The sequence below is a fragment of the Hyla sarda genome, chromosome 3, assembly GCF_029499605.1.
Source record: "Hyla sarda isolate aHylSar1 chromosome 3, aHylSar1.hap1, whole genome shotgun sequence".
Classification (NCBI taxonomy): Eukaryota; Metazoa; Chordata; class Amphibia; order Anura; family Hylidae; genus Hyla; species Hyla sarda.
In genome coordinates this window covers 448,536,636-448,544,458 of record NC_079191.1, presented here as the reverse complement: position 1 = coordinate 448,544,458, position 7,823 = coordinate 448,536,636, and the positions used below count along the sequence as shown (strand labels likewise).

Below are 7,823 nucleotides of genomic sequence, written 5' to 3'. Positions count from 1 at the left end.
CATTGTGAGGGAACATATGCAGAGAGCCCAAGAGTCCCAGAGTTGTGTATACAATAGGGTGGCTAGAGTGAGGCAGTTTAACCCTGGTGACCATGTACTGGTACCTGTACCCACTGTAGAGAGTAAATTCCTGGTTAAGTGGCAAGGTCCTTATGAAGTAGTAGAGAGGGTTGGAGAGGTTAATTATAGGATCCATCAGCCTGGGAAAATACAACCTATCCAATTCTACCATGTAAACTTTATTAAACCTTGGCAGGATAGAGAATCTCTAGTAGTAACCCTGACCAAATATGTGGAAGTCTTCTCAGAAATTGAGAAAGTTACCATAGGTGACACACTGTCCAAAAACAGGCAACTTGTGTGTTTTTACAAAGGAATAGAGATATCTTCACTGACCTCCCTGGCACTACAGATGTTGTTCAACATGAGATATTTACTAATCTTGGGGTGAAAATCCATGTGAGGCCATACAGAATTCCGGAGGCTCGGAGACAAGCCGTCAACAATCTAAGGTGTGAGACAAATTAAAATCTAACACATTGCCCGCCCACCCTACATTTCGCCACAAGCTGTGGCTTTATCAAGGGCTAAGAGGCAAGAGGCCATTTGCCTCTTAGCCCTTGATAAAGCCACAGCTTGTGGCGAAACGTCGAGCGGGCGGGCAATGTGTTAGATTTTAATTTGTCTCACACCTTAGATTGTTGACTGCAGCCACAATCTATCTCTTCAATTCAATCAGATAGCATGCAGTGCCATGCCAATTAATGGAATACGGATCAATATGTGTGAGGTTATTTTAATCTTGGCTCATTAAACGTTAAGTTTTATATTGGGTGGGAAATATAGGGTCTTAGTGATCGCTTAGCGATCAAATGTAAATAATATTGGGTTAGAGGAGGCTCAACATTTGGGGTACATTGTGGGTAAGGGCACAATAAGACCTCAGATAAACAAGGTGGAGGCGATTCAGAGGTGGCCACAACCTCTTACATAAAAGCAAGTAAGAGCATTCCTGGGGATTGTGGGCTATTACCGCAGGTTCGTGCCAAACTTTGCCTCCATAGCTGTGCCATTGACTGACCTAACAAAAGGGAAAAAGTGGTGATGGTTCAATGGGGGGCAGAAAAATAATTTCAGGCCCTAAAAAAAAGCCCTATGTAGTCAGCTGGTGTTAGTGGCGCCCGACTTTTCAAAATAATTCATTGTACAGACCGATGCCTTAGAGGTTGGTTTAATGGCAGTAATGTCGCAGGAGGTGAATGGGGAAGAGCACCCCATTAAATATTTAAGCAGGAAGCTCACGTCCTGCAAAAGGAATTATTCTATTGTGGAAAGGAAATGTCTGGCCATAAAATGGGCTCTGGAATCCTTACGATACTACCTGGATGGTAGGAAGTTGTCATAAGCGGCGCTCCGGCCGGACATTCCGTCCGTGAGCGCATCTTCCCATGTCTCTCGGCCCTCGTCGGGGCTGGGATTGGCATCCAGGGACCCGGCCGCATGCGAGTCCCAGCCCATCACTCACCTCCGTCCCCGGCCTCTGTCCCTCAGCTCCGACGCGCACGGGCCACCTTCTAGTGCGTGCATCGGAACTTTGAAATTTAAAGGGCCAGTGTGCCCATAATTAGTAGTATCACCTGCACCTTTTTTATAAGTTCAAGCTCCTCCTTAGCACCCCTGCCGGATCTTTGTTTGCCCTGTGCCTTAGAGAAAGCACTTCTAGTTATTCCTTGCCGTGTACTAGACCTCTGTTTTCCGTGACCCGACCGTGTTTCTAGCCGCCAGCCTATTGACCTTCTGCTACCCTACTGACTACGCTCCTGTGCTGCCTGCCCTGACCTCTAGCTTGCCAGACTACGTCTTGCCTATTCCTTTAGTACCATGCTTCACCTCAGCCGCCTGTGTGGTCGAGTCGTGCCAGGGGTAGCGACCTGGGTGTTGCTTGCCACAGCAAGTCCAACCCGCTTTGCGGTGAAAACCAGCGGCACCTTAGACTCCGCTCCCTGGCATGGCCCTCATCTGCCACACAGGTCCAGCGGATCTACTACTTCACCTACTCCAGACTACCATGGAACTATGGATCTACTACTCCCTGGGTACCCGCCGTCTGCGGTGAGTCTTACAGTAAGATCCAGCCATGGATCCCGCTGAGGTACCCCTGCCTGAGGATTCAGATCTCTCCTCCGAAGTGGTCCGTCAGCTGCAGCAGTTGGTCCACCAGTGGCAGCAATTTAATCAACTGTCCGCCATGGCGCGGTTACTTCTGTCTATTACGCGGTCCCTGCAGTTCCTTCAGCTTCAAAGCTTCGTCTTCCCCTTCCCACAAAGTTTGACGGAGATTCTAAGCAATGTCGAGGCTTTGTGATGCAGTGCTCCTTGCACCTGGAGCTCATGGCGGATCAGTTTCCTGCGGAGCGTGCTATGGTGGCCTTTGTGATCAGTATCTTGTCTGGGAAGGCCCTGGCCTGGGCTACTCCGCTCTGGGATTGTAGCGATCCAATTACCTTCAACCTCACAGCTTTTCTGGCTGAATTCTGCAGCGTTTTTGAAGAACCCACACGTGTTTCCTCTGCCGAGTCTGCGCTTCTTAACAAGTCAAGGGACTTCCTCTGTGGGAGACTATGTAGTCCAGTTTCATATCCTAGCTTCTGAATTGGCATGGAACGACGAGGCCTTGTGTGCTATATTTAAAAAAGGACTTTCTTAAGTGGGTTCTTTTCTAAAACTTTCTCGCCTGCGGAGAGAAACTACTCCATCAGAGATCGTGAACTGCTTGCTATAAAGCTCGCCTTAGAGGAGTGGCGACACCTGTTGGAAGGATCTCCTCATCCGATCAGTATTTATTCTGACCACAAGAACCTTCTGTACCTTCAGTCAGCCCAACGTTTGAACCCACGTCCGGCAAGGTGGTCGTTGTTCTTCTCCCGGTTTAATTTTTTCATTAATTTCCGTCCAGCTAATAAGAATATCAGAGCTGATGGCCTCTCCAGATCTTCTGATGTGTTGGGTTTGGATCCTACTCCAAGACATATTATCCCTCCTGATCGTCTGATTTCTGCAGCCCCTGCCGCTCTTCTACAGCAACCTCCTGGTAAAACTTTTGTACCAGTCAGATTGAGAGGCAAAGTTCTAAACTGGGGTCATTCTTCCTTATTAGCTGGCCATCCTGGAATATACAAGACACTTCTTCTTATCTCCAGACACTATTGGTGGCCACGTCTGGAACACGATGTCTCTGAATTTGTGCGTTCCTGTACCACTTGTGCTCGAGACAAGACCTCCCGACAGAGACCTGCAGAACTTTTGCAGCCGTTGCCCATCTCTGAAATTCCATGGACTCACATTTCTATGGATTTTATTACCGACCTTCCAGCTTCACACAATAATACAGTCATCTGGGTTGTGGTAGACCAGTTTTCTAAAATGGCTCATTTCATTCCTCTTCCCGGACTCCCATCAGCTCCACAACTGGCCAAGCACTTCTTACTTCATATCTTTCGTCTTCATGGTCTTCCAGAAAACATTGTCTCGGACCGCGGAGTGCAGTTTGTTTCCAAATTCTGGCGAGCTCTCTGTTCGTGTCTTGGCATCAGTTTGGATTTCTCCTCTGCCTACCACCCCCAGTCCAATGGTCAGGTGGAAAGGATGAATCAAATTTTGGAGACTCATTTACGCCATTTTGTGTCTGCCCGTCAGGACGACTGGATAGATCTTCTTCCCTGGGCCGAATTTTCCTACAATCAGAAAGACTCTGAGTCCACAAAGACATCTCCATTTTTTATTGTTTTTGGTCATCATCCTAGGTCTCCTCTTCTGGTTCCAGTCTCTTCCAGTCTCCCTGCTGTAGATGAACTTGTCAGAGATTTCTCCTCAATTTGGTGACAGACTCGGCAATCTTTATCTCTGGCATCCTCCCGAATGAAGACTCAGGCAGACAAAAAAAGATCTCCTCCATCCTTCTCTCCTGGTGATTAAGTTTGGTTATCTTCTAAATACATTCGGTTTAAAATCCCAAGTTGCAAACTTGGTCCTCGTTTCCTGGGTCCGTTCGAGGTCTTACAAAAGATCAATCCTGTTTCATACAAACTTCGCCTTCCACCTTCTTTACGTATTCTTAACTCTTTTCATGTTTCCCTCCTCAAACCTCTTGTTTATCAACCGTTATTCTCAAATAAAAAATTCTGCTCCAACTCCTGTCTCCAGTTCCTCAGATATTTTTCAAGTTAAAGAGATTCTATCCTCTAAAATGGTACGTGGCAGAAATTTTTTTTTGGTCAATTGGAGGGGCTTTGGTCCTGAGGAGAGGTCCTGGGAGCCCGAGGAAAACATCTTGGACCGTAATCTCCTCAAAAATTTTTTGTCCCACAAGAAGAGGGGGAGACCAAGGGGGGGTACTGTAATAAACAGCGCTCCAGCCGGACATACAGTCCGGGAGCGCATCTCTCCCCATTTGTCGGCTCCCGGCAGGGCTGGGATTCGCATCGCGGGACGCGCCCGCATGCGAGTCCCAGCCCCTCACTCACCTCCGTCCCTGGCCCTTGTCTCTCAGCTCTGACGCGCGCCCCCGCCTCTTAGCGCGCGCCGGAGCCTTAAAATTTAAAGGGCCAGTGCGCCCGTAATTAGTATTTACACCTGCACCATTATTATAAGTTTTAGCACCTCCCTAGTACCCCTGCCGGATCTTTGTTTTCCTTGTGCCTTAGAGAAAGCAGTCCTAGTGTTTCCTTGCCGTGTACCAGACCTTTGTGTTCCGTGACCCGATCGTGTTTCTAGCCGCCAGCCTATTGACCTCCTGCTACCCTACTGACTTCGCCCCTGTGCCGCCTGCCCTGACCTCTAGCCAGCCTGACTACGTCCTGCCTATTCCTTCGGTGCCACGCATCACCTCAGCCGCCTGTGTGGTCGAGTCGTGACAGGGGTAGCGACCTGCGTGTCGCCTGCCGCAGCAAGTCCAACCCGTTTTACGGCGGGCTCTGGTGAAAACCAGCAGCACCTTAGACTCTGCTCCCTGGTATGGCCCGTTTCATCTGCCACACAGGTCCAGCGGATCCACTACATCACCCGCTCCAGACTACCGTGGAACTACGGATCTACTACTCCCTGGGTACCTGCCATCTGCGGTGAGTCTTACAATAATGCTGCTCCCACCATACTTTACTGTAGGGATGATATTGAGTAGATGTTGGGCAGTGCCTGGTTTCCCCCAGACAGGATACTGCCCCCACCATGATCACTGTAGGGATGGTATTGGGCAGGTGATGGGCAGTGCCTGGTTTCCTCCAGACATGATGCTGCCCCCACCATGATCACTGTAGGGATGGTATTGGGCAGGTGATGGACAGTGCCTGGTTTCCTCCAGACATGATGCTGCCCCCACCATGATCACTGTAGGGATGATATTGAGTAGGTGATGGGCAGTGCCTGGTTTCCCCCAGACAGGATACTGCCCCCACCATGATCACTGTAGGGATGGTATTGGGCAGGTGATGGGCAGTGCCTGGTTTCCTCCAGACATGATGCTGCGCCCACCATGATCACTGTAGGGATGGTATTGTGCAGGTGATGGGCAGTGCCTGAGCTCTTGGGATCTTTCAGTGCAGTAGAAAATATTTTTCTCTCCTTCTCCTGATCTGTGGCTCCACACAATCCTGTCTCTGAGCTCTACAGTCAGTTCTTTCCTCCTCATGGCTTGTAAAATCCACTTCAATCTGAACTGGTCCCTGAAAAAATCAGATTTTACAAAATGTTCATGTCTTTAAAAAGATGTCCACTGTATGATGGTGACATAAAGTAGATATATTGGCCCTGATTTAGTATTGTAAACCCGACATGTTTTTTCAGGTTGTGTGGCAGATTCTGGGGCATTGCGCCAGAAATTCTGTCTGTGCCAGAATTGAAAAAAACCTGACCAACTCTCCATTTTATTGAATAAACCCAGAAAAGGGGCGGTGCTGTTGGGAAAACGGGGCGTGTTTGCCGAAAGGGGGCATCTCCCTGACATTTTTTTTTAAATCCCAACATTTTTACTAAGGTTTCCACAGATCAGAGTGGGTGTAAGAAAAAAAAAAGAAAAGAAAGAAAATGTAGGGAAAAATGCAAATTGTAGGGAAAGATTAGTAAATACAGTGAAAAAAAATTGTAGAGAATTAAGACCCACAAAGAAAACTACACAACACTCTTAGTAAATCAGGGCTATTGTATATGTGAACCCATATGCCATCTATTTGGCATGTCCATTTTCCTCACAAGCAGAGAGTTTAAAATTTAGAAAAATGCAGATTTTTCCATTTTTTTTTTGGGGGGGGGGGGATTTTTCTCAAAGAAATGATGTAAGTATCGACAAAAATTTACCACTGTTTAAAAGTAAAATATGTCATGAAAAAACAATCTCAGAATCAGACTGATAAGTAAAAGTGTCTCAGAGTTATTAATGATAGATTTAAAAACACAGGCTGCATTCTAAGGGGTTAAAGATAAAATGACAGCCATGAGTCTGAGTACAATAATGTATTACTTATAAAAATCCGTCCAGCTGTTTCTTAGTTACAAATGTTTCTAGCATGCAAAAATGTCCGTTAACACAATGGAGGCAGAGACCGCTTTCTGAGCCTCCCTGACTACTATGTGGTGGCACTATGAGCCTGGTCCTGTGAGGACTACTCTGCGGTGGCACTATGAGCCTGGTCCTGTGAGGACTACTATGCGGTGGCACTATGAGCCTGGTCCTGTGAGGACTACTATGCGGTGGCACTATGAAATGGTAACGGCAGTGGTAACGGTGATGGTGACGGTGGTGTTGGTGACGGCGGCGGTGGTGTTGGTGATGACGGTGGTGGTGACGGCGGTGTTGGTGATGATGGTGGTGGTGACGGTGGTGTTGGTGATGACGGTGGTGTTGGTGACGGCGGTGTTGGTGATGTTGGTGATGACGGTGGTGGTGACGGTGATGTTGGTGATGACGGTGGTGTTGGTGACGACGGTGGTGTTGGTGATGACGGTGGTGGTGATGGGCGGTGTTGGTGATAGTGGTGTTGGTGATGACGGTGGTGGTGACGGTGGTGTTGGTGATGACGGTGGTGTTGGTGATGGTGGTGTTGGTGTTGGTGATGACGGTGGTGGTGACGGCGGTGTTGGTGATGGTGGTGGTGGTGATGACGGTGGTGGTGACGGTGATGTTGGTGATGATGGTGGTGTTGGTGACGACGGTGGTGGTGTTGGTGATGACGGTGGTGTTGGTGATGACGGTGGTGGTGATGGGCGGTGTTGGTGATGGTGGTGTTGGTGATGACGGTGGTGGTGGCGGTGGTGTTGGTGATGGCGGTGGTGGTGATGGCGGTGGTGGTGTTGGTGATGACGGTGGTGGTGACGGCGGTGTTGGTGATGGCGGTGGTAGTGTTGGTGATGTTCATGCAGTAAGATCCTGGGAAGAGCCGGCTGTTTGGACAGACACATTCCTCGCATTTGTTTCCAGAAAATCTGTGCAAATACAAAGCACTCAATGCAACAAGCGCTGATAATCCCTCCTTCCCTAGGTCATTTCTGCTGAAAGGAGCAGATAAAGATCAATCATTGCACAAGGGTCTGTGACCCGAGCGGTGACACCGCACACTACAGGGGCTTACTCACCAGTATGTCCACTACGGATTACAGCTCTGAGACAGCTGCAGGGCCCAGAGGTCATATCCAGGGACACATAAGTCAGCAGTGAAGCCCCCCCAACATATTATTATAAATCCCAGACAGAGGGGCCCTAGATACTGTCTATAGGGCCAGATAGCAAACACTCATATTCTCAGCCGTGCAGTGATAAAGACTGGGGTCTA

General features: G+C 48.6%; 1 protein-coding gene across 1 annotated transcript; it reads left to right on the top strand.

Annotated features, from left to right (window-relative positions):
* The first annotated feature begins 6,757 nt into the window (after positions 1–6,757).
* Positions 6,758–7,270, top strand: LOC130361096 (acanthoscurrin-1-like). The gene has a single exon (XM_056563662.1). It carries the CDS (start codon positions 6,758–6,760, stop codon positions 7,268–7,270), a length of 513 nt encoding a protein of 170 aa, XP_056419637.1.
* The last annotated feature ends 553 nt before the right edge of the window (positions 7,271–7,823 follow it).

Excerpts from the sequence above, each read along its gene's own strand:
- LOC130361096 (XM_056563662.1), top strand. The coding sequence starts at position 6,758 with ATGGTAACGGCAGTGGTAACGGTGATGGTGACGGTGGTGTTGGTGACG.